This window comes from Astatotilapia calliptera, chromosome 23 (genome assembly GCF_964374335.1).
Source record: "Astatotilapia calliptera chromosome 23, fAstCal68.1, whole genome shotgun sequence".
Lineage (NCBI taxonomy): Eukaryota > Metazoa > Chordata > Actinopteri > Cichliformes > Cichlidae > Astatotilapia > Astatotilapia calliptera.
Window position 1 is genome coordinate 47,784,018 of NC_137443.1, and position 25,486 is coordinate 47,809,503.

General features: G+C 45.7%; 3 protein-coding genes across 4 annotated transcripts; 2 read left to right on the forward strand and 1 right to left on the reverse strand.

The window, feature by feature from the left end:
• The first annotated feature begins 208 nt into the window (after positions 1–208).
• On the forward strand, positions 209–2,367 carry cryaa (crystallin, alpha A). The gene is made up of 3 exons (XM_026158357.2): positions 209–745; positions 964–1,086; positions 1,678–2,367. The coding sequence occupies exons 1-3, from the start codon at positions 548–550 to the stop codon at positions 1,885–1,887; spliced, it is 531 nt and encodes a 176-aa protein (XP_026014142.1). The 5' UTR covers positions 209–547; the 3' UTR covers positions 1,888–2,367.
• A 282-nt stretch (positions 2,368–2,649) lies between these two features.
• hsf2bp (heat shock transcription factor 2 binding protein) lies at positions 2,650–15,530 on the reverse strand. The gene is made up of 10 exons (XM_026158354.2): positions 15,396–15,530; positions 15,170–15,240; positions 14,258–14,393; positions 11,368–11,465; positions 11,037–11,186; positions 10,260–10,404; positions 10,022–10,139; positions 3,610–3,713; positions 3,232–3,431; positions 2,650–2,831 (listed from the first exon to the last, which is right to left on the reverse strand). The coding sequence occupies exons 2-10, from the start codon at positions 15,212–15,214 to the stop codon at positions 2,802–2,804; spliced, it is 1,026 nt and encodes a 341-aa protein (XP_026014139.1). The 5' UTR covers positions 15,215–15,240; positions 15,396–15,530; the 3' UTR covers positions 2,650–2,801.
• ankrd10a (ankyrin repeat domain 10a) lies at positions 12,956–25,054 on the forward strand. Of its 2 annotated transcripts, none has more exons than XM_026158355.2 (6): positions 12,956–13,283; positions 16,659–16,811; positions 17,387–17,478; positions 23,635–23,861; positions 23,935–23,997; positions 24,095–25,054. In XM_026158355.2, the coding sequence occupies exons 1-6, from the start codon at positions 13,203–13,205 to the stop codon at positions 24,409–24,411; spliced, it is 933 nt and encodes a 310-aa protein (XP_026014140.1). In that variant the 5' UTR covers positions 12,956–13,202; the 3' UTR covers positions 24,412–25,054. The 2 variants fall into 2 exon arrangements, with proteins under 2 accessions (XP_026014140.1, XP_080153870.1); XM_080297744.1 differs by lacking the exon at positions 12,956–13,283 and adding an exon at positions 15,615–15,812.
• Positions 25,055–25,486: the final 432 nt, after the last annotated feature.

Below are 25,486 nucleotides of genomic sequence, written 5' to 3' on the forward strand. Positions count from 1 at the left end.
ATTGACTCTGGACTGCATTGTTACTAAATCTGCCCGTCATCCAAACACACAGGCAGAACAATACCACAGCATTATGTCACCGACTGACTGACAGAACAGATCTACGTGTATGTGTGTGATGCTTTGTCACACAGGTGAAATCCCTGTGTGTCTTTAGTTGGCTTCCTGAGCTCATTGTCTCTCCCCTCCTCCTCTCCGTCTAGCACAGTTTGTTTTGGCAGCCCCGGGTGTCTGATGTGACTACCGCTGCGTCCCAGCAGGGACTGGACCTAGTGGTGCCCCCCCATCCTCAACCCTGATTCTGCTGACAGGGCCCAACCCACCATGCTGAGATAATGCCATTCCAGAGGGATCGTGGCTAAAGCCTCTCTTTCTGGCTCTCAGGTATATAAAGAGGAGGCAGCTGTAGAGAGGGGAGCAAAGCACTCTGAAAGCCTTCTTCAGCCACTGCTTTACTGCCACCGTTCTCCCATTCTTACCTCATCTCCATTTTTCCTCTGCTGGATTCCCCACCAAGCCAAAGTAGACCAGACTGTCTTCAGTTGCCATGGATATTGCCATCCAGCACCCCTGGTTCAGACGTGCCCTGGGCTCTGTCTACCCTGCCAGACTCTTTGACCAGTTTTTTGGAGAGGGCATGTTTGATTACGACCTCTTCCCTTACGCCGCCTCCACCATCAGCCCCTATTACAGACAGTCACTCTTCCGCAACGTTTTGGATTTTTCCAACTCTGGGATCTCAGAGGTAAAAAATATGGATTTAGTCTCATATTCTGTGGTTATTAGAGGATAGACGGCGTACATCTTTTGTTTAATACATACTTGTATTTTGTCTTGAGTTTAGTTAGACTGAAAGCTAACATCTACTGTGCTCCATACAACGTAGAGTCAAGAAATGAAGTTGTTGACCTAAAGTTTCAGAAGTTAAGGTCAAGAGATGTTCTCTGTGTCTGTCTCCCTCAGGTGAGATCTGACAGGGATAAGTTCACAGTCTACTTGGACGTCAAGCACTTCTCTCCCGATGAGCTCAGTGTGAAGGTCGCTGACGACTATGTGGAGATCCAGGGCAAGCATGGAGAAAGACAGGTAGTCCTCCTCTCGGATGCACACACCACGAGTGAGTGAGTTAGACTCATAGGACGTAAAGGCTTCCTGAGGGATTTTCCAACACGAGTCAGATCACTGATCAGAGATGTAGCAACAAACCACACGTACGTACGTAACCACGGTGCTTAGACATACAAACCTGTTTATGTTAGACTGTGAGAAAGTTCCCTGTAATATGTAGGAAAGGTAAAAAGATGTATTTGATCACATGAAGATGCCTTCTGTGTTGTTATGGGGTGTAATAGGTGTGTAGCTAGGTGTCCTCTAGCCTGGACATTATCATTTTATTTTGTGTTATTAGTGGAAATGAAAAGAGGAAAAACAAGTCATGTTGGACTGAAAAGACTAAATATACATTTAACACACAATACTAACTTATCCTGGCTCACAACAACTCCACTCAGTTTGTCACCCGTCTTAATAGACCTGGGTTGGTCTCTTACTTTGAAGGCTGAAACCCTCAGCAGTTAGCAGGAAGCAGTGTGTGCTCGCTCTCTCGTGAGAGTGAGCTGAGTGAAGCTTTCCCTGGACTGACAACGGCTTCATGGCATCAATACTGCTGTTTTTCAGGACGACCACGGTTACATCTCCCGTGAGTTTCATCGCCGTTACCGCCTCCCCTCTAGCGTTGACCAATCATCCATCAACTGCACCTTGTCAGCTGACGGTCTGCTGACTCTGACCGGACCAAAGGTCAGCGGGGGGAGCGAGTCTGGCCGCAGCGAGCGCAGCATCCCCGTGACTCGTGACGATAAGCCCAACGCTGCCGCCTCCTCCTAGAGGCCAAGTGCTGGTGGGTGACCCGGGGCACTGAAGGAGCTCAGCCCCGTGAATAACCAGCATCAACTGGGATGGACGACTCCAGAATTCTTCTTTCCCCCTTTCCTTAGAGGATATCTGTGTCTTCCCTGCTTCTCTTTCTATAGTTACTTCTTAACTCATTAGTATCACTGTTTAAAGTATAACAAAAATCGGCCCGCCAAGGCAGTCGAGTAAGAGGCGCTGGAGTTTTTAAAGAGAGAAGTCATCTGGAGACACTCACATGGCCCAGCGTGTTTCAGAGCAGTCCTCTGACAGGCTTTGAGCTTGAAACAAACATGTTCTGTACCAGCCCTGGTTTCTCCCATTCATGTTCTTCCTCTGAAGCCTTTGTCTCACATATATCCTGTACTGAAGTCTAAGCTTTGTTCAGTGGATATCTGCTCACTATTCAAGTCCATACTAAAGAAGCAATAAAGCTGTACAATTAACAAAATGCAACTCCTGTGTGGTCTTACTCCTTTTGCCCTTCTTCTTATCAGCTCAGACTTTGTTTTGATGAATCAGGAAGAACAGAGAGAGTTTCTATAAGATAACAATGATTTCAGTGAAGCGATTTTAGCAGAGTATACAGAGGGTGAGTGACGTCTGCTCGTGCCTTTAGTCCATGGATACAGCTCAGTGTGTGCAGCGTGGGGGTGACTGCACAGAGAACAGATCAGTGCAGAAGACCTTCAGAGCAGTTCAGTCCTGTGCTTCTGCTGTACTGACACGACACAGACACACTGCAAACATCTTTACTAGGACAGGTTTAACAATGCAGATCTACATGCACTTTAAGCACTAACAATGCACAGCAGTGTGAACATACATAGAAGCTGAACAGTGAACAATGCAGTGAGAAAGGCTCTTCTTTCACTTCAAGTCCTCCCTCGTCACACACGGCTCTGTTTGCAGGCCCGGCCCTGGAAACACACCATGTCACAGTCTGTGCTCAGAAAGGTCAGGGATGGATGTCACGGTGATGTGAGGAAGGGACAAGTGTCTACATTTGCATGCAGTGCACAATCACACCAGCTTTAGACTTTAGATCTGCCCGTGTGAGACATCAGTGCAGTTGCTTCTCTATTCAGCAAAACAGAGACTAACAGCCGAACCTAAAACACACTAACTAGTGCTTTCACTAACTGTTGTGATAAATTACCAGGTGTGAAGAAAAGTAGCAGTGAAAGACTCAGATGCTAACAAAAGAAGCAAAACAGGTGAAGTTAACCTGAACACATACCAAGTCCTCATTTCTGTCCTGACAGAGTTAGTGTGGTAAACACAATGACTGCAAGAGCAGGGTTCATCATACTGTGGTACCTGTTGGAGGGCCTGGAGGTCCTCCAAGGTCTGCAGAGCAGTCAGTCTCAGGCTTGGCTGCGTGCTGGCAGCGAGCCTGCTGACGCGAGCACACAGGTCTGGATCCAGGAGCGAGGAGCCCAACAGGAGCAACACATCGTCCTCTAACAACATGGACTGCAGGAGACGCAGGGAGTGGAGACACACCTCCCAGTGTCCGTCTACAGACACACAAATTAGATCCTGGAATACACAGTCTGTGACACTGACAGTTTATTCAATTAACTATATCAGTGTCATTGAAGGTTAGACTTGAGACGGGTTGTAGGCCAGAGCTAGAGCACAGTGTCTGTGAGTGATGGGCAGACACTGTTGTTGTTGGAGCATGCAGCAGCTTACCATCAAGCAGGCTCCAGATGAGAGGGAGGATTCCTTGGTTCTCACTCAGGTACTTCAGTCCTTTGAGACTGATGCTCACGTTATAGAGCGCCATCAGCATCAACCTGCAGCAAAGCATCACCGTAGTGAACAGCAGTCCACACTGCAGAGAAACACTGACATCTAGTGGCCACAACATATCAACACATTCAGATCCCTTTTAAGAGCTTTTAAAAAAGAAGTTTAATAAAATTCCAGTGAGTGAGTGGTGGTTGGTCAGCACTGTGAAACTATGATGTTCGTCAAGTTTGTGGGTTTCATTGTGGTCGTATGAGCTCTGCACACTGTTGCAATTACAGGTATTTACTTTAGTAGGTCCCTTTTTACTAACACATACCACACACAAACATTACAAACTCTTGGTCGCTATAATAATAATAATAACTCTATTTATAAAGTGCTTTCAAACAAAGTGCTGTGCAGCAATTTGAAACTAAAAAGATGAATAAATAAAAGCGATGAATAGCAGTACAAGTAAAACACAATACAAGTTAAAAACAGTAAGAATTTAAAAACTAAAAGCCACAGAATTAAGACCTGTACACAAATGTGTGTTCAACACATGGAGCACAGGGTGGAACATGAAGGTGTAAAAGGTCGGAGAGGTATGAAGGTGCCAGTCCGTTTAAAGCCTTGTAGGTGAGCAGCAGGACCTTAAAATCTGCTCGAACCTGACGAGGTAGCCAGAGATCTCAGAACAGGGTAATGTGCTCAAATTTCCCAGTTCTTGTTAAAATGCGAGCAGCTGCATTTTGCACCATCTGTAGACCTCTGAAACTTTTCTTTGGAAGCCCAGAAAGGAGAGCGTTACAATAATCAATACGTGAAGACACAAATACATGGACAAGAACCTCTGCAGTGTCGCTTGACATAACCTGTCTGATTCTGGCTATGATCACTTTAACTTTCTACTAATATGTCAATGAAAACAGAATCTGCATCTTTCTATCCATGTGCTGCTGATGATCAGGGTGCAGCCAGCATGGGCAACAGTGTGAGCAGACATGCCCAAACCTCCATCTCCCACTGAACATCCTTCAGCTCTTATCATAGGACACCGAGGCATTCCCAATTGAGAGACATCCCAGCTGGACATCTCTGAAATATCTCACATATGAAGGGTACCAGTGAGGTGGCTGCACCGTATCAAATGGCTCCAATCCTCGTGGAGAAGCAGCAGCTTTAATCCGTGTTGGAACTACTTATGTTGTTTGTCTTAATAAAATGTTAGAACTTCAATGCTAGAAGGAAGTTCAGGAAACAAGGAGAGACATCAGAACACAGATCAAGTTTTTAGACACGCCTTTGTATCAGTTTGAAAACCTTATGTTACGTCAAAGTGTCCATGTTGCCCAGCAGGGCGACAACAATACTCAGCCTTTTATAGCTGAGGGATAAGAATGATGACAAAGGAGGCACAAAACCTGCAGCCCAAACTCTTCTACAAACTGTTACATGGATTTTATATTGTACAGAATGAGAAGCCAATAGTCACTCACAATTACAGCAGCTGGAACTGCATGGAAACCTGGACCTACAACCCTCTGGAAACCAGATTCCAGCTGTTATCAGCTTTTTAATAAACATTGTTGACCTTACTGGTTATAAATGGGATCATTCATCTTGGCAGACTTAGAATGATGAACTGATGAGTATATAATTATACTATACTGATGTTTATACCAGAGAAGATCTTAAAATGGAGCGAGTACGTTTAGCTCATAGCATTACCGTTAACTGTCACACTACAAAATCTAACTCAAATAAAGTCCAAACCTCTGTGAACACTCTTTAAATGGAGAGTCCTCTTCACACACTGAGGTTAATTATGGAGTTCCACAGGGTTCAGTGCTAGGACCAATTCTGTTTACATTATACATGCTTCCCTTAGGCAGCATCATTAGAAGACATAGCATACATTTACACTGCTATGCAGATGACACCCAGCTCTATCTCAAATTCAAATTCAAATTCAAATTTTATTTGTCACACACACACAACCATACACAGTATGACATGGGGGTGAAATGCTTGTAGCTGTACAATGCCCGACCATTAAATGACAGAAGAAAAGTTTTACAATATTTACAATTTACTACAAAAATTTACAAATTAACTTAGGAATTTACAGTAAAGAATGTGCAAATAGCAGAAGAGATTATAAAGATAAGGATTATAAATTATAGGAATTATAATTTATAATCGATCGCAAAGGTAGTATTGGTAGATCGCATGGCATTAAAAAAATAGATGCCAGCCTATCATCCATCCCGTCACTTGATTGATACAGGGAAGCCAGTCAGATGACATCAGATTTTTTCTGACGCTTAGGTCGCTGCGCATGCGCAAACAGCGGCGCGAAGTGTAGTAAAACTGACAAGCTAGTCAGCGAGTTAACTCCAATTTTTAGCTCTCGGTTTTTTCTCTTAAACCTAGCCGTCAGCAGCTACTGTCCGGACTATGCATCCCTGGCTGATTCAATTCAGTGCAAGTCATCAGAGTAAACTCAGGTAATGACAAAAAATTTACATAGTTAATTGTGTTGTGAAATATTGGATATTGCGGTTATGCATGTATATACATTGTAGATATAAAGAATCCTCAATATATTTATAAATAAGTATATATTTTGGATTTTTGTAGTGGGTAGATCATTTTGACTTGGTCATTTTATAAGTAGCTCACATGCGGAAAAAGTGTGAGCACCCCTGGTGTAGATGGACAGCAGGTCAGGGAGCTCTGATTGAATGATGCGTTCTGCCGAGCGCACCACCCTTTGCAGATCTCGTCTGTCCTGCTTGGTGCTGTTCCCAAACTAGGTGCAGATGTTTGCCGTCAGGACGCTCTCGATGGTGCAGGAGTAGAAGTTCTTGAGCACCTTCAGTGGCAGATGGAAGTCTCTAAGTCTTCTGAGGAAGAAGAGACGCTGACGGGCTTTCTTAACCAGGGTGTTGATGTGACAGGACCATGACAGGTCCCGAGTGATGTGGACACCCAGGTATCGGAAACTGTCCACTCTCTCCACTGGCGTGCCACTGATGATGAGGGGTTTGTAATTCCTCGCCTGCTTTGTAGTGAAGTCCACGATCAGCTCCTTAGTCTTGCTGACGTTTAGGGGGAGGTTATTCTCCTGGCACCAGGTCTCCAGGTTCCTAATCTCCTCCAGGTAGGCCGTCTCGATGTTGTCGGAGATCAGGCCCACAACAGCAGTGTCGTCAGCAAACTTGACAATGGAGGTGGTGTCGGATGTGGCTACACAGTCATAAGTGTACAGTGAGTACAGCAGGGGGCTTAAAACACAGCCCTGAGGCACTCCAGTGCTGAGTGAGATGGAGGGGGAGACTTGTTTTCCTACCCTCACTGATTGGGGTCTGTCTGTGAGGAAGTTGAGGATCCACTGACACAGTGATGAGCTGAGTCCTAGATCCGTCAACTTGGTGAAAAGCTTAGAGGGAATTATTGTGTTGAATACTGAACTGTAGTCCACGAACAGCATCCTAACATAATTCCCTCTGCCAGTGTCCAGGTGACTCAGGGATGTGTGGAGCAGGTGAGATATGGCATCGTCTGTGGAACGATTAGTCCGGTAAGCAAACTGAAGTGAGTCGATGGTGGCAGGAAGTGAAGAAGTGATGTGATCTCTCATCAGTCTTTCAAAACACTTCATCACAATTGAAGTCAGTGCTACTGGACGGTAGTCATTGTGGCAAGCGGGCTGTTGTTTCTTTGGAACAGGGACAATAATGGACCGTTTGAAGCACGTGGGAACCACAGCTTGGGCCAGGGAGAGGTTGAAGATCTCCGTGAACACCGGTGCTAGTTGATCAGCGCAGGCTCTAAGGACCCGGCCAGGGATTGCATCTGGTCCTGCTGCCTTCCTGGTGTTCACCCTCCTGAAGGTGTTCCTCACGGCATGCTCTGTGATGACGAATGCATTTTCTTCACTGGTGCACTCCGAGCGCGCGCAGCCGTTTGTTGTTTTAATTGCTGCGGCGTCGAAGCGAGCATAAAACGTGTTCAGCTCATCAGCCAGTGAAGCATCGGCATTCATCATTGAAGAAGCTGGTCGTTTATAGTCCGCAGTCCTTTCCACAGGCTCCTAGAGTCGCACTGTCGTAGCTGTGACTCTAGTTTTTCCCCGTAGCTCCGCTTTGCCTTTCGGACCGCGCTGCGCACGTTGTAGGACGCAGCCTTGTATAGGTCCATATTACCGGAGACAAGCCCTTCATTGTAGGCAGCGGTGCGTGATCTCAGAGCGTCGCGGATGTTTTTATCCACCCACGGCTTCTGGTTGGGAAACGTTCGGATGATAGTTCTTTCTGCTGTGTCGTCCGCTAGTTTCCCGATAAATCCCACAACCGCTTCCGTAAACATGTTGATGTCATCAGAGCTGCGCCGAAACATGTCCCAGTCTGCGTCATCCATGAAGCCAGATAACACACACCAATGAGTTAAACTGCAGGAATGTCTTAAAGACATAAAGACCTGGATGGCCGCTAACTTTCTGCTTCTTAATTCAGATCAAACTGAGGTTATTGTACTCGGCCCTGAAAAGCTTAGAAATATGGTATCTAACCAGATTCTTACTCTGGATGGCATTACCTTGGCCTCCAGTAACGCTGTGAGGAACCTTGGAGTCATTTTTGACCAGGACATGTCCTTCAACGCACATATTAAACAAATATGTAAGACTGCTTTCTTCCATTTGTGCAACATCTCTAAAGTTAGAAATATCCTGTCTCAGAGTGACGCTGAAAAACTAGTTCATGCATTTATTACTTCCAGGCTGGACGACTGCAATTCATTATTATCAGGATGTCCTAAAAACTCCCTGAAAAGCCTTCAGTTAATCCAAAATGCTGCAGCAAGAGTCCTGACAGGGACTAGAAAGATGGTAAATGGACTGATTCTTATATAGTGCTTTTCTACTCTCCCGGAGTGCTCAAAGTGCTGTATACAACATGCCTCATTCACTCAATCTCCCAACTGCCCACACTGACTCTAAACTGAGCGCTTTTATAACAAAACTCACACTCCGATGGATGCATCGGAGAGCAACTTGGGGTTAGTATCTTGCCCAAGGATACTTGGCATGCAGACTGGAGGAGCCAGGGATCGAACCACCAACGTTCCAATCAGTAGGTGACCTGCTCTACCTCCTGAGCTACAGCCACCCCGAGAGAAAGAGAGAGCATATTTCTCCTGTTTTGGCTTCCCTTCATTGGCTTCCTGTTAAATCCAGAATTGAATTCAAAATCCTGCTCCTCACATACAAGGTCTTAAATAATCAGGCCCCATCTTATCTTAATGACCTTGTAGTACCATATCATCCTATTAGAGCACTTCGCTCTCGCTCTGCAGGCCTACTTGTTGTTCCTAGAGTATTTAAAAGTAGAATGGGAGGCAGAGCCTTCAGTTTTCAGGCCCCTCTTCTGTGGAACCAGCTTCCAGTTTGGATTCAGGCTCAATCAGGTGACACTGAATCCATGAGGCTGGTGGGGATTCCCATGATGCACTGGGTGTTTCTTCTTCACTCACTATGTGTTAACAGACCTCTCTGAATTGAATCATGCTTGTTATTAACCTCTGTCTCTCTTCCACAGCATGTCTTTATCTTGTTTTCCTTCTCTCACCCCAACCAATCACAGCAGATGGCCCCGCCCCTCCCTGAGCCTGGTTTTGCCGGAGGTTTCTTCCTGTTAAAAGGGAGTTTTTCCTTCCCACTGTCGCCAACGTGCTGCTCATTGGGGTTTTCTCTGCATGTATTATAGTAGGGTATAATATATAATAATATTAGATTATATAATATAAATATATAAAGCACCTTGAGGCAGCCGTTGTTGTTATTTAGCACTGTATAAACAAAACTGAATTGAAAATTTAATTCAATTTAACCTGAACCGCTGAAGTGCTCCCAGTGATGCTTACAAAGGAGTGCAGCATAGTGGAAACACACCCTGTCACAGGCTAACTAAAAATGTGTGGCTGCCATCAAAGTCTGCACAAGCCTATTCTTAAAAAGACCCGGATGTTCTCCTGTTACTGTTTCATTCTAATAAAGTGTTTCAATGGTGTGGACCTGACTCTGATCCGTTTTCACTTACATTTCACACAGTGTGCAGACTTTTTGAAAACTATGTTGTGAATAAAGTCAGTACAGCTGACCAACACTGAGGCTCACTGATGGTTTCAAATTAAAATCTATATTACTGAATGAAAAATGTAGGAATTTTACTTTGCAAATGACTGCTTTAGAGGAAAGTAAAAGTAGGTTTGATCCTGTTATGATTCATGGATCAAACATTGTGTCACGTTCTTGTTAACTCTATTCAATCCTGATACATATTAATGACAAAGAGGTTGATCCACATACACTTTCAGTCTGGGGAAGACACCAGGCTTCATCAACTTGAGAAGTTTCATCAAAGTGTCCAGCAAGACATGCGCTGAGCTTGACAGGAAGTCCCGCCCCTGCGTTACTGCTGCTACATCTGATTGATAAGAAACAAAGAAAAGTCAGCTGACAATCGAGCAGTTATTCGTGTTGATGGAGGTTCTAAGAAAATGTGCTTCGACACATCCTTTCTGACTGCTAGAAGCTTCAGACTCACTAGTAATGGTCCCAGCCACTGCCAGCACAAACTGGTGCTCGTGGGAGTTGTAGTCCTCAGTTTGACTTTTCTCCTCTTCATCCAAAGACGTGACAAAGCTCTCGAGAGTCTGAGCAGCTACAGCAAGGAAGGCCTGCAGCTTCCCCTGAAGTGTGCGCACGCACACGCAACACACACACACACAATCCAGCAGCATTAACATCTGCTGTTACAAATACTGTTAGATCATGTCTCAGTGACCAACAAAACATGGAGCCAATTTAATTTGGAGAGAGAAGAGAAGGAGCAGAGAGGATGCTCTTTTGTTTGCACTGCATAAAATTATTATGTGGAACGACCAAAATATATGGAGCCATGTTTCTTTTGCATCAAACACTTTAAACAACATATTTTATTGTTTCAGCTAAAGATGTACAACACAGTGGTCAGAAGGTCATTTTGTAATTATACTGTGTTGGTTTGATCAAGCAAGTCAAACTAATTATTGTGCATGCTGGGACAAGTTTGTTACTGTGGAAATGATTTTTGATTTTTTAAAGGCAGATATTTGTTCCGGCTGCAGCCCATTCCCAAAACACTTGTGTCTCCTCCTACTGGGATTAAACTGGGATCTGATGTTCATGTATTGAATACTGTTTCACTTTCAGCTGTGGCTGCACTTTATACAAACGCTACTGACCACTAACATGTATCCCTGTAGCCATATTTGGGGTTTTTGTTACAGGGAAACAAGTCCAAGTCCACACACAGAGACAGAAAAGACTGAACATGACTCACATCAGCCAGCCAAAGTGAGACGGTGTCCTCCTTGGCAGAGCAGCTCCACAGCAGACTGCAGGCAGCAGATCCCAGACCAGAGCAGAAGTCTGCCTGCTGCTGCAGCTCCACTCTGCTCTGCCACAGTTGCTCACGTAACAGCAGCTTTTCCTGAACATCCATTCACGTGGATTCAGTGCAGTGTCACATACAACAAGTAATAAATGACAGCATGGCTTAAAGCAAGACAAGCCCAAATTCATCAAGCAAGTCCAGTTTCCTCAGTGGGATACCAGAAATATTTTCATGTTATTGTTATGAGTCCATTTTCAGGTCTGACTGTCGCTCTCACCTCTTTCTCTTTTTGACTCTCAGTTTGCACAGCATCCAGTCGAGACTGCAGGTGCAGACACTCCTGCCTCATCTGCTCCTTCACAATCTGCTCCTTCACTAAACACACACACAGTTTGAGAGCAGATATTCTTATGTAATGTTTCTAACACTAGTTTTCCACAACATGAAACTTTGTCAGCTTTAAGGTAGAGTTTTGGTCCCATTTTGATTATGTCATAATCTCCCAGTCCTGTAAGAGGCCGGCAACCTCTCCGGAGTATAACCGCCTCTAATTCCAACCCCTGAGACCCTAAACTGAATAAGTGGCTGAGAATCGTGATTTATGACACGGTCTCCATGGTGGCGGTGAGTGTTTACCATGAGAAAGCAGAGACAGGGTTTCACTGCGGTGGTCCTGGGTTTCTGGACCTTCTATGGGTTTGTAATTCTTTTCATTTTCACAGGGACAAAACAACCAGTTAATAGTTAACAAACTTTCTTTAGTGGGGGACACTGAGGCCTGAGCCCTTCATGGAGTGTAGCACACAGGTGAACCAGGGGGAGGACATGATATTAGGGGCCATGGAGTCTAAGCAGTGAATGGCAGTATGCAACTTAAAAGTCCGCGTCTTACACACAGCACACTGTGTGGTCTGTGTGTGCATCTCCCACAGATGTGAACTAGGTTTCATGTAGTAACAGACTTGATGTTCCTGTAAAGGAAGAGGAAAAAGGATAGCATAGTGCTCAGAGATGGACAGGTCAATACAGGGCACATCTCAGGTCCAGTGTGGGACCTCTTAGATGATATGCTGCGTGCTGCTGGAGCAGTCTAACAGTGGCATACATTCTGCAGTAAAGGGGCAGCTGTGAGAGTCAGTATGGGTAAGGAGGCGTGTGGAGGAGGACAAGCTGGGGCTTCTGGGGGTGGTAAACAGGGTCGAGTGGGCAGAAGAATCCGAAATGCTGTCGTGCCAAAAAGTGATTCCTGATTTTTCCCTGCGTTTTTTTTTTATGTCTCTTTGCTTAGACAAAGATATTAAAGGAAATTTAAAGAAGTTCAGGCGCCTTCTTCCAGGCTCCTTAGACCACCATGAGCTGGATGACTGAGCACCTACACAGATAATCAGACCAGTCCTTTGGGTCACTTCAAATACCTTTATAGAGCTGTCACGTTATATTTGGCGCAGTGCTAGAGCCCTCCTGAAAAGGACATTTTTAATGTCAATAAATGGGTGAAAAACCTTAAGTGCAGCGTCTATCATGCAGGCAGGTCAGTGAGAAAAATAAATGACATCTCGGGGGTTTTCAGCCTCAGCACAACCTTTATCATCCCCGTGATGCATTCACGGTGGTGCTGATATTTCAGCATCTCTGCAGCGCTATCGAGGAGGAGCGACGGGAAAAAAACGCGTGTGACAGATGGAGGAAGATGTCACAAAGAGAGGAAACGGAAAAACCTTACATGTGATGACTGATTCGTTTTAGACTTTTAAATCACACGTGATGTTTTGCTGAGCTGGCTTTTTGTTCGTGTTTTTCAAAGGTTGCATGGAAACAGCAGGCGGCTGGTTAGAGTACGGCGGGGTTCGTAAAGAGCGCTTCTCAGCTTTGTCGCGATGACGTCTGCGCCTGTCAGAGGACATCAAGGAGCATGCTCAGTGTCACGAGAGATTTGATGACATCATCATCCAGGAGCGAGGTGATGGCAGAGATCCAGCAGAGCCGACGGGACATATTTCATGGTCGCCATGTCGGAGCACAAGCAGCTAGTTAGCAAGTTAGCCTCTGTGCCAGAGCCAGAGAGACGGGGAGCACCACCCTAAAGCCAGGCCGTGGCAGGCGGAGGCCAGGATGCTGGCAGATCGGGCTGCTCTCAGAAGAATGGTCCAGTGGAAAGCAGCGGGGGTGACAAACAGCCGGACACAGCAGCAGGTGAGGACACCAGGCACCTAACAGCACCCAAGATACTGTCTCCATGTCTTTAGGAGAATTTGTGGAAATACCACATATTCACTAGTTTGACAGGCAGGAAATACTATTTTTGTACCCCCACCCCAAACTGCTGAAAGCTGGGAACCTGGCATAGCTCGGCGTGGTGTGCAATGTCTTCCAAAAAAAGACACGACCCAATTCTTCTTATATTACCACAACATACTGTGGTGAGACAACATCCTTCGTGAATAGCAGTGCTAAATGCCTGTGCAGGTCATGGTAACCTAAGGAGCTTGGAAAGAAAAGCAACTGGACTTCTTTAAGGTTCTTGAAGATGTTTGAAGAAACTGGTGGAGAGTCCCAGGTGGCTCACAATACCAGTTGTCTGCCACCTACAATCCAGTTTGGAGATCCCTTCCCAGGCACCTTAACAACCACTCACATCTTGCCAGTTGACCTCAACAGGTCAGGTGAATTGGTGAAGCAAGGTCTCACGATGGTCTCACCCGAAACCTCTGCTGATAATGACCCACACCCTTTTTCACACCTTGACTCATGTGGTGAGACACATGATCAGCAGTGGGTCAACTCCCACTAGGGTCCCACCGGGGACTCTCTTAGAACCGAAGAAGCTTCTCGGATGAGAGGTGAAATGTCTTCAAGAAACTTAAAGTCCAGATGCTTTTCTTTCCAAGCTTCTTAGATCAACAGTGCTGTATATTTACTGGGTCAGGCCCGGGTCAGAGTAGAAGATAAAATGAGGCTAATGAGAAAGCAGGTGCACCTGGCTTTCCTTATCACCTGTGAGGGCTGTTAAACAGACCTGGCTCCACTGACATTAGACAACTCTGTCTCTCTGTAGCTGGATGTCTTCAACAAGCCTTCAGGTTTATACATTAACTGTATATGTTCTGCTCTGTGATACACACAACACCCTCGTGTTTACAGCAGGATCAGAGTGGAGTTCAGCATACTTGTCTGAGCTGCTTGGGCTTTATGCAGCATCTCCATCAGATCCCCATTCACAACTCTGGGCAGGAACTCTCTAAGCTGCATGACTTCTGTGGTCAACTTCTCTAAATCTCTCTTCCTCACTCGGATAAAGCCACCCTGGAAGAAAAAAAGATAGAAAAAGACTGCATCCTTCTTTGCCACAGATGCGCTCATTTAATTGTGCTTTTTTAGATTCTAAGTAATCCATAGACAGACAAGGAAACTATTAAATATGCACTCGAGACCAGGCAGAGTGTGATAAGGGCTCAGTGTAAACTGCTATCACAATGAAGCATGTCTGTAGGATGGCCTAGAAATAAGCAATGGGGACAAATGAATAGAAAACACAGAAGGAAAGTCTTAGGTATGTGTTGGCCGACCATGTTCTGCAATATCAGCTTCAGTGCACTGATTCTCTGAGTTTTAAATCATCACCATCATTTAAGAGGTCTCTGCTGAGTTACTGGTTTAACTTAATTAAGTTCAGACAGACTTTACAGTGTCTCCAGAACAGAGACACTTCCTGTAGTTTCTTCATTGAAATTATGCACAGCCCACATTTTTAGTTTTATAATGTAATGTAAGTCTACAGTGTCATCTCAGGGTTTGAGCACACTGCCTAAAGATGGCTCTGTCACTCAGATAGTTGTATTTGAATTATAACAAGGTTAAAGGTTTAGCTGCTGGCTTGAAAAAGTCCCACTTTTATTAGCCAGGTACGCGTTTTAACTCTGTACTTGTAGTAACCACTATCACAGATTCATCGAACACTGAGAGGCCCAGTCTTTGGACTCCAGCCGGTCTGACGAGGACAAAGCTAAAGATGCCGTCTTTGTTCTCCTGATTAGCAGGAACAGCAGGCAGGTTCGTCCGGGGCTGGCTGGGTGTCTTACCTTTGCCTTTTGGCTCGTCTTTTTCCCGCCTGATAAGGCTGCCATGTTACTGCTGGTTGGTGAGTCTGCTTCTGGGGTCACAGAGACCAGCACTCAGTTTATTACACAGCTAGCAAAGCTAGCACGTTAGCTAAGAAATGTTTCTGAATCCACAGACAGAGGTTTGAGTTGTTTAGTGCCACATCACCAATGTTTTTGAATATATTGGACACATAAAGATGCTCACCAGTGGTGTGAGTCAAAGGACTGAGGACCTGTTCCTGGCCGCTTTTTAGCGCAGACCGCCCCAAACACACGGGACGTAGCTGTGAGGCGGGCTCCAGTCCGGGTTTTACGGCCTGCGAGAGAGCTGGGCTCTTCCTTTGTGTTTGAACTTCTTCAGTGTGCTCCGTGGGACCGGTGCGGTGGAGACAAGCGCTTCCGTTTGCCCTCTCTCAGCTCACTCATGTCTGGGGGACTAGAAGCCCGCTTCTCCGGGGATGACGTGTTTGTGAGCCGCTTCCCAGTGCACCGTGCCTGCCGGGATGGAGATGTTGGGGCTCTGGTCCTTCTGTTACAGCAGCTGTCAAACCACATCCATCTAACTGCCGAGGACTCCTTCTATGGATGGACTCCCATTCACTGGGCTGCTCACTATGGACAGGTTAGCATGCAATCACTGGGTATTCAATAGTGGTGTCCATGAAACACGAAAGAGGGTTAAAATAGGTGTGCACTTTTGCCTGCTGCTGTGAACTGTAACCACACTGTGTGTATTATATGTTTAAACTCCAACATGGCGGCGGACAGCGCTCATAATCAAGCTAAAAGATTTTTTCCTCTTTAATATTTCGCCGCGCTCCTTTACTGTGTTTGATTGGCCCAAACAGTTATGTCTGAGTACCGGCGTACAACAAAGGTTTTTTAAAGACAAAAAAAAAAAACTTGACGTGTTTGGAGGTTTTCATTGGTTCAGTAGGAGCCAATCGCTTTTTAGGCGCCAAAATCGGCTCAAAACAAACACGAAGCCTGCGACGCCGCAACAGCCTCTGTTCTCTAGAAATATAAAAACTTGCTCTCTGTTTTTTTTATTTTATTTTATTAGATGATTAATTACTTCTCGTACGATTCTGATCTTCTTCATTTTATATCACTGTCTTTACCAAAGCTCTGCTAGAAGCGTCTCTTCAGCCACCTTGAAATGTCTCCAAACACTTACTGGGCACATGTTTTAAGCAGTGTCTGGATGTACTTAAACTTTTTGCTTATACGTCCCTGTAAGCGGACCTTAAGTGGGATTTTTAAATATGTCTAACAACCAAAGTCAGCTGAAGCCTGCTTTGAGAACAGCACGCTGTACAATACTCAGGTGATATACAAGGAGAACTGTTGGAGATTTCTTACAATGAAAGTGCGTCAGTGCAGAGGTCTCCTCTGAGATCTGCAGCAGTGACATACATGAGCAGTGTGTCACTGTGATTCTTGTATTTGTTACTGGCATGTGGCACAGCTGGAGTGCGTGATGCACCTGGTGGAGATGGGCTGCGAGGTGAACAGGGTGACCAGCCGATTCAATCAGACTCCAACACACACTGCAGCATTCGGAGGACATCCTCACTGCGTGGTGTGGCTCACTCAGGCTGGGGCTGACGTCAACAAGCAGGTCAGTGTGTGGAAACTCACCTATTGTGTAGTATTTAATGCTTAATGTGGTGCTGTTTGCATCTATGAGTGTTATCACTGAATATTTGAATCTAGGGACCTCTGGTTTATGCATCTGCTGTACATAAGTTAGATGAAGTTCATTTTATTGACAGTGTCTCCAGCGTTGTTCACACTAAATATGTACTTGTAGTCATGGTAAGGTTTTGGGACTGAACTTGTACTTGCAGCAAAGCTGAAAAGATAATTAGAAATGGATGCAGAGTTCACAGTGCCAGCAGTACTCATGAACCCGAGCTCTTCCATCAGTGGCCCAGGCGTGGGCCGACAGGGCAGGAGCTTTCACTGCTGCTGGTCACCTTTTATTTCAAAAGAGCAGTGCACAATAATCTGAGCAGTGTCACCACAGCTGCAGTCCTGTGACTGTGAACATTTTCATATTATGATATTGTCTCCTAGACTTCGATTGGTCAGTAATATTAGTGTCATTTTTGCATGTCTATAACACAGTTGGCTTGTGCTATTCTAACAGCTTCATTCATATCTCAAACCTTACAGTTTACGTTGTGTTTTCAGGACTTTGTTGGTGAGGCTCCCATTCATAAGGCAGCTCGGTCAGGTAGCTTGGAGTGTATCCAGGTCCTTTTGATAGCAGGCGCTAAACCGCAGTAAGTATCCTGCAGTCTTCGGCTTAGTAGTAATATCCAGTGTAAAGCACCACAGAAGCTCTGGCACACAGAGTGTGAACCACAGCAGCTGCTATACGTCTTAGATTTGAGTCATGTAGGCCACACATGCTCAGCAGGTCTGGTCAGAATAACTACAGCTTTTATTTTTACTGTGAAATTTACTTTAGTGGGAAATCCTGCAGCTCAGTGCTGTGCTTCAGATATCCCGCCTGAGGTAAACCCAGAGGAGGAGGAGGATGTGGCATCAGCCAGCATAATTTCTGCTGACTTGTTTTTGTTTTCCTGATTAACAGGCTGCGTTTGGCGTTCTTTAGTGCTGCGTGTTTCCTCATGCTAACAAAGATCAGCTGCTGTGGTTCTGCCATGTTTTCTGTTGTCCTGAAATCTTATTCTTAGTGTCTCATCAGCTGTTGGGAGGGAACAAGCCACAGTGGTCTACTGTTAACATCCTCGCAATCATTTTCCATCTGTCATCACCAAGATGAAGATGTAGTGAAGTTCTGGTACAAACAGGTGACATGAAATAGTCTCAAGATCCTTGATTCAAAAAAAAATAAAGTAATTGTCCTTAACTGTCCATAAGGAAGTTACAGCAGAAAATCCATTCTGTGGCGGTGTAGTAAATAATGGCCTCAGGTTCTATTAATACTTAACTTAGTGAGAACATAATGATAAAGACCAGTTAAAATCTGTGCCAAAGCTTGCTTTATTGGACAAATCCAACTCATAAAGCCATATGTTTTACAAATCTTTGAACTGAGATAATCTATCATTTTAAGAAAAATACGAGCTGATTTTGGGTGTGACGGCAGCAACACTTCACAAAGAGTTGGGATGTTGGATTGGAGCGATCAGAGGTTCAAAGCAGAAACAGCTGGAGGAAGAATTTACAGTTAATCAGCTGGTAACAGAGAGGGACACGTTCAAAGAGGCGAGTTCCTCAGAAGTAAAGGTGGACAGAGTCCATCAGTCTGCAGAAAACTGCAGGTTCAGAATAATGTTCCTCACTGTGAACATGTCATCACGGACAGTAATGATGGAGCTGATTCACAGCTCTGCGTGTCATCCACACATGCAGGATAAAGCTCCATTATGCAGAGAAGAAGCCAGATGTGGAGTGGGGTTGCATCAGTGCCTGTGGACAGCCTTTCCAGATATGCAGCTGGCACATCTGGAAAGGCTCCATCAGTGTGTGAAAGTACATACAGGTTTTAGAGCTGTAGAGGTGTTCCATCCACGTGTTTCAGGGAAGCAGACGGCATCTACTCCAGCATCATGGCTCATTGTAGAGGAGTCCGTCTGCAGAGCTGGCCTGCCTGCAGCCCAAACTGTTCACCAACTGAGAACATCTAGTGTGTCATGAAAGCAGAGCCAGGACTGACCAGAGCGGGACACCGGTCCTCTCCCAAACGTGCAGCAGCCGCTCTCCTCAGCTCACACGTGTTTACAGACTGTAGTTAAAAGAAGGCAGGAGGCTGCACAGTGATGAACGTGGCCCTGTCCCCCTTTGTTGCTGCCAGCACATTCATAATGACCTTACTGTTTCTCAGACGGTTCATTTTAGTTTAAAAAATGTTTTCTGTGAATCAGAGTTTACGACGTTCTGCGTCGTACAAAGTGTCCCACTATTAAAACGTGTTTCAGTGGCCGTTCCCTCCAGTCAGCTCATTTGAGTGCCATTTGCTTTAAAGAGTGATAGTAATGTTGTGTGTGTTGTGTTTTGTTCAGCAGCGGCTCAGGTAAAAATCCTCTGGCATGTTTGTCATGATGCACAGCGGAGAAAAGTAGTGAGTGTAAAAGCAGAAAAGCTCATGTTTTTATGCCTGCATGTGGCACAGCAACAGCAGTTGAACATGTAAATATGCTGTGCTGTAATATAAATGGAGACAGTTACACCACCTGAGACTCCATAATAAGAGGAAAACACAAGAACAGTGATCAGACTGTGGCCTTTGTCTTTGCTTTCTCCTGAAAACTACACTCATTTATCATTTAGGCTTTTACCTTAACCTACTGTTGTAATGAAAGCAGAAAGTTCTCAAGAGACCGTTAATAAAATTATAAAATATTTAATAAAAATGATAAAGTAGCTGGGGCAGTAAAGCAAGGAAACATGGCTCTCCATTTACTGAGCAAAAATATTGAGAGACTGTTTAGTCCATCGGTGTCAATACCTGTAGACCATTTTTTAAATTATTTTTATTAAATATTTAGTCTCAGAAATGTTCTGCTTTTATTGAGTTTTTCCTTTTGATCTCTTTTCTGATGACCCACTGATGGGACGTGATTCTTGACCAACACAGAGCGCCTACAGGGGGCGCTGTAGCGTTCTGTGTTGAAGTCTGGCTGCTGTGAATGTTTTAAATGGAGAGAGGAGCTGTACCTGTCAGTACCAGCAGAGTTTCTGATCTCACTCACTGAGCTCTGCAGTGCGTGATCCTGTCAGCTCGGCTGCTTTTCCTTCTCAGCTCCCACTAGATGACACTGAGCTTCCAGGCTGGACGACTGTATTCCAGGAAGTCCTAAAAACTCCCTGAAAAGCCTTCAGCTGATCCAAAATGCTGCAGCAAGAGTCCTGACAGGGAATAGAAGGAGAGAGCAGATTTCTCCTGTATTGGCTTCCTGTTAAACCCAGAATTCAAAATCCTGCTCCTCTAAATAAAACTGAAAATGAGAGCAACAGCAACCTCTGCACTCACGTTATGGTGGTTACAACCTGACGCAGCTGCTCTCTGTGTGTTACTCTCACTTTCTGGATTTGGTCTAACGCCGTAGCGTGCTTGACCCCACTTCCTCAACCTCTTCTCTATATCTGCCTTACCAGCCGGTGAGAGAGATGGAGCGCGGCTGAGGACGACTGACGAGTAGTGACTGATTTCATTCTCATGCAAAGAGTTTTTTTGATGGTTTAAATGAATTTTTTTAGGCCAGTTTCCAGGGAAACCATTAACTGTCTAATGACTTGAATGTCCTGTAGAAATAATACGACTACTTTACAGAATCCTTGACAAAACTGATACAGATTGAAATGTTTCTGCTGTTATTAGCAACTGTAAACTGATTCATGCGTCCACTAACCTACCAAATAACCACTGAACACAGTATTATTAATGTATTTAATACTCACTTGAATGTCTTTGTAACTTTTCCCAAGAGAAATCAGAGCTTTGAGACTCAAACGTGAGTACTCACATGAGCTTTTCTGCTCAAGGCATTTGTACACTCGTTGAAGGACATTTTAACTGTTTTGAAATCAATATAAAGATGTGTTTTTGCAAAATGTTATATATTATGTTAAAAAAACAAACAGCTGTGATCTTGATTGTCAAATTGTGCTGGCAGAAACAAACACCCTGCACGTTGTGATGTTTTTCAGCCTTTGAGTTTGAACTTGATTTTCTGAAGTTGTCCCAGAAAGATGGAGCAATCCAAATAGGCACTGCAGAATCTGCCACACGTGCATCTGCGAGCAGCTTGCAGTTGTGCCACTGAGTGCTCACTATCGCTTCCCACAGTTTCTGCAGCTGGCAAACTGGCGAGGTATTTCCTGCAGTGATTGGTTTCAATGCTAACAAAGCACTCACGATGACTGTCATGTTTAGGCATGCATGCTTAGCTCTCACCTCACTGTTTACATACTGTGTGCTAATGGGACACGCCTCAGCCTCACTAATGATTGGAAGCTTAGTCTCAGGAGTACGTCAGAGTGCAGTGCTGTGCAGCGCTGTGCTGTGCAGCGCTGTGCAGCGCTGTGCTGTGCAGCGCTGTGCTGTGCTGTGCAGCGCTGTGCTGTGCTGTGCAGCGCTGTGCTGTGCTGTGCAGTGCTGTGCTGTGCTGTGCAGCGCTGTGCTGTGCTGTGCTGTGCTGTGCTGTGCTGTGCTGTGCAGCGCTGTGCTGTGCTGTGCTGTGCTGTGCAGCGCTGTGCTGTATGTTACAAAGACAACGGAGCAAATTGGACAGAAAAAAATAGATTTGTGTCAGAATTTGCAGCAGGTAAACATACCTGTAAAATGAAATGTCTATTTTTGTAGGTTTTTAACCAAATTACATCTGCACTCACTGGCCACTTTATTAGGTACTCCAGAGGAAAGAAAAGCTTAGACTTGATCTCAGCATGTTTGAGAGGTTATGTGGAAACATCTGTGGATAATCAGAACTTGATCTGTGGTTTTCTACAAAGCACAGCTCATTTCCTAACGATGACTCACTTCTCCTTCTGTTCAGGGCTTTCAAACCCAAACCACCCCAGCATTACAGAACAAAATCTTCAGCGCTGTGAGCTTACTTTAGAACATAATCGAAGCTTAGAAATCACAAAAGCATGATCGTTTTCATGACAGCACAGATGTACTGTGTAGGATATCGGAGCAAAATGTTGGCGATTCCTGTGTCCTGATTGGTCCTCCAGTTTCAACCTGATGTTGTTCTTTTTCATTTAGGACCATGCATAGACCACATCTCAGACGGTTAGAATATTAGGGGAAACCGCCTCTATTCTTCATCATTTCATTCAAAAACCTAAACTTTCATATCTTCTACACTCCTTGTATCCATTCTCAGCCGAGCCGAATGTTCACAGCGGTGCAGACGCTGCTCAGCATCACCCATCAAAGTGAAAAAGTGCAGCGGAAGATCAGTCAGAAAAGTCCAGCTTCATTTATACGTGGCTGAGACTTCACGAGTGTGGAGGGGAGGTGTTACTGCTCTCCAGGTTGCTCTGATGGCCTTTCTGGGTTTTTGGGTCGGCTGGTTCTTGTTTTCCTCTTCACATAATCTCTATAGCTCAGGTCAGGTGAGTCGGCTGCACATCACTCGCTGGGCCCACGTCCTCATTTTAGGTTTGACAGCATTTTAGCAGGTAAAGGTGATGCTTGGACATGAACTGAGCTGCGGTTTGGGGAAGGCCTCGAAGGGGACTGGTGACGGCTCCCGGGCCTGGCAGATCCCCGTGTACTAAATAGAAGTGAAGAAGTTAAGGAATTGAGAACAAGGAAGGAGGGAGGGAGGGCACGTAAAGGAGAATGAGCAGTTTGCAGAACTGGGGGAACCTCTGTAGATGACAACTAGAACGAGCGTGTTTGGAGGCGTGGTCCCACTCCTGAAATACCGAAACATGATGTCGATAAATGAGTGTCTTCACAAAGCTAATGAGAGAAGCATGAAGAGCTCCAACGTCTGCTGGTAGATGTCTGTGTTGACTTTGGAGCAGCACCAGGAGGTGACATGTGAGCAGGGCTCTCAAACTATTGACGTGAAGAAATATAATGCAACTTGGCATTGGAAATGTTTGTTGTTGTTGTTGTTCTGTGCTACTTGAACACTAGCGTGAGATGGCAGTGGCCCACAGCTCATTTCAGTTTGAAAAGAAGACTCTGGACCTTCTCCTCCTCCTGAGATGCGCTGCTCTGTTATCTCTGGTTCAGGCTTGATCTGACCTCAGCCCACTCCTGTCAGGCTCTCCCAGGTTCTTGAGATGACTTTTCTTGACACTGATTTCGAGGCTGAGGTCATGTCTGCTGCACCTTTTCCTGCCGTGCTTTTCCCTTCCGGTCCACTTCCATGGAGATGCTCCAGTACGGCTGTGAGCAGCCTTCTGTGGCTGCTCATGGATCCTTCTCAAACGTGACGTCAGCAGTCAGACGGTGTACGTCCTCGAGACTGTCTGAACCGTAACTTCCTCAAACTCGACATGAAATATTCTAATAATCTGAGATGCTGGAGTGCAAATTTTATGATCCAGCATCAGAATGAAAACAAACAGGTTGAAATGTTTCATTTTGCATGAAATGCATGTAGAATATTAACAATACAAAAAGAACATTATTGATAATATCCAGATTGTATTATATCCAGTTTTGGGAGGCATGCACACGGCTTTCACATCTGTGTGATAGACAGGAAAATAAACAGTTTGAAACACGGCCTGTCGTCTTTAGCTGAAACGTGGCGGTGATCGCGGTCCTGCTGTGTGTGAGTGGGCAGGTTAGTCACAGCACGTGTTGCAGGGTGAGACCATCAAGACTCGGACTGGTTTTCTTCGATCGTGATGGTTTCTTCTTGCAACATTAGAGCTCTGATGGTTTGAGGTGCTGTTACCCAGGATGCACTTTGTCTGACTTCATTCTTATTGTTTAGTTTAGAGAATGCAAGCGGGCAGACGGCAGCAGACCTGGCCCACGCTCAAGGCTTCCACGACTGTTTCTGCTTCATCTCCAACGCCCAGAAGCACCTGCAGCAGCGTAACGAGGGGAACATAGTGCAGAATGGAGGCGGCGCCCCCTGTGGTCTGGGCGCGCTCAGCAGAAAGAGGCAGCTAGCCGCCCTGGACGCGGGCCACCTGAAAAAAGCCAAAAGGGCTGATGGTAAGAAATGTTTACGTGTCAGGCGTGTGCGCGGTGCTTGCTTGTTTGCTCTTCTCATCGTGCTGTGCTGCAGGTATGCTGGTGCAGAGCAGCGCGCTCGAGGAGCTGGAAGCCATGAGCCTGGAGCTCAGCGCAGGTGGGTTTGCTCTGCGTGGCAAAGCAGCAAATGGCTACAACAATATCACATGATCTACCTCTGATCCCATTTTCTCTGCTGCTGTGTTTAAAAGCAGATTTCAACAACGGGCATCTCCACGCTGCGCCTCCTCCTCCGCTCTCTCCAAACTCTCACTCTCCGCCACGTTGTCGGCGGGCTTCAGCCGAGATGTGCGGCTCGCTGCACCTGAGCAGCAGCCCGGGCGGCTGCGTCTCCAACTGGCCCGCGTGCCTGGGGCCAACCGGGGTGGACTGTGGGGATTTCTTGCATTATGGACACTACCATGGCTTTGGCGACACGGCCGAGGAGCTGAGTGACAGCAGCTGCATCCGGGCGGAGCATCCATCCAAGCAGGCTGTGGATGGCAGCATCCACCTATACCACGGCTCATAAACCGGAGGCTTCGTCTGCAGGCAGATGTGCTTCCACTAAACTTTAAAGGATTACCCTGGCGATCAGAAGTAATCCTCCTGTGCCTACAGCCCACAGCCAGGACGAGTCAGGCTCACACTGACTCAGCTGGGTGGTGAAAAAGCTGCTTCCAAAAATAATCTTCAGGGATGGATTTCTGTGACATCACACTGTAGGGCAACACTATTCTCATAACTCGAGTTAACTTGGTTCTCTTGGTTTAATCAGCAGCGTCTCTGCAGCCCTGTCCTCACAGTGGCCTTTCAACCACGGACAGCTGGTGGGAATACTTCACTCGTCTTTGTGCTAAGCTGGTTCAGAGCATTAGCAGTAGCACGGTGCTGTGTGGGTGTGGAACTCGTCCCGTCTGCTGGGGCCTTCATTAACCCAGGTGTTTACTGCTCTGGGCTCAGGAGTGACCTCCTGCTCACCGTGTTACCTCAGGAGTGTCGCTGAACTGCACGGAGGCTGAAAACAGTTTTAGATCTCACTGTAATTTCATGAGGCTTAAACCAGTTCTTGTGTTTTGTACGACGGTTGTAGAGGCGCCGATTTTCCACTGTGTGTGACACACGACCTTACACTGACCTGCATTTGTACTCAATAAAACCTGTTTTACATATAAGACAGTATTTGTGCATGTTTTGATTTTTATCACACAAATACATTAACGTAGTTTAAACATGTTTGAGTTAAATGTCAGACGGTTTTCTATAAGGTGCCATCAGGCCGCCTGAAGAGAAACCCAAAGACTGCCTGGACTCAGAGATGACGTCACTACGTGGGACAGCGCCGCTGTGACACCAGCCTGCGCTCTAGCTGTGTATAAAGAGCTGTGCTCCACATTCGTGGACGACACCGTGCACTCAAACTTGTGGCTGCTGGATTTATTTTGCCCGTCTACATTTATATTGACCCCAGAGATAATGCACCTGCACTGCCTCTGGGATCATCTCAATACTTTCCCTGCAGTCCAGGTTTCTTCTCTCAGACGGCACTTTGGGTTCATGCTGATCATTTTCTGCTTTCTTGTGCAAATTCACTAACCTGAGGAGTT

Excerpts from the sequence above, each read along its gene's own strand:
- cryaa (XM_026158357.2), top strand. The coding sequence starts at position 548 with ATGGATATTGCCATCCAGCACCCCTGGTTCAGACGTGCCCTGGGCTCT. Across the intron at positions 746-963 it reads CCAACTCTGGGATCTCAGAG|GTGAGATCTGACAGGGATAA; the intron begins GTAAAAAATATG and ends TGTCTCCCTCAG. Across the intron at positions 1,087-1,677 it reads GCAAGCATGGAGAAAGACAG|GACGACCACGGTTACATCTC; the intron begins GTAGTCCTCCTC and ends GCTGTTTTTCAG.
- hsf2bp (XM_026158354.2), bottom strand. The coding sequence starts at position 15,214 with ATGGCAGCCTTATCAGGCGGGAAAAAGACGAGCCAAAAGGCAAAG. Across the intron at positions 11,187-11,367 it reads AGAGTCAAAAAGAGAAAGAG|GAAAAGCTGCTGTTACGTGA; the intron begins GTGAGAGCGACA and ends ATGGATGTTCAG. Across the intron at positions 2,832-3,231 it reads ACCTCCAGGCCCTCCAACAG|GGCCGGGCCTGCAAACAGAG; the intron begins GTACCACAGTAT and ends GTGTGTTTCCAG.
- ankrd10a (XM_080297744.1), top strand. The coding sequence starts at position 15,615 with ATGTCTGGGGGACTAGAAGCCCGCTTCTCCGGGGATGACGTGTTTGTG. Across the intron at positions 23,862-23,934 it reads AAAAGCCAAAAGGGCTGATG|GTATGCTGGTGCAGAGCAGC; the intron begins GTAAGAAATGTT and ends GCTGTGCTGCAG. Across the intron at positions 23,998-24,094 it reads GAGCCTGGAGCTCAGCGCAG|ATTTCAACAACGGGCATCTC; the intron begins GTGGGTTTGCTC and ends GTTTAAAAGCAG.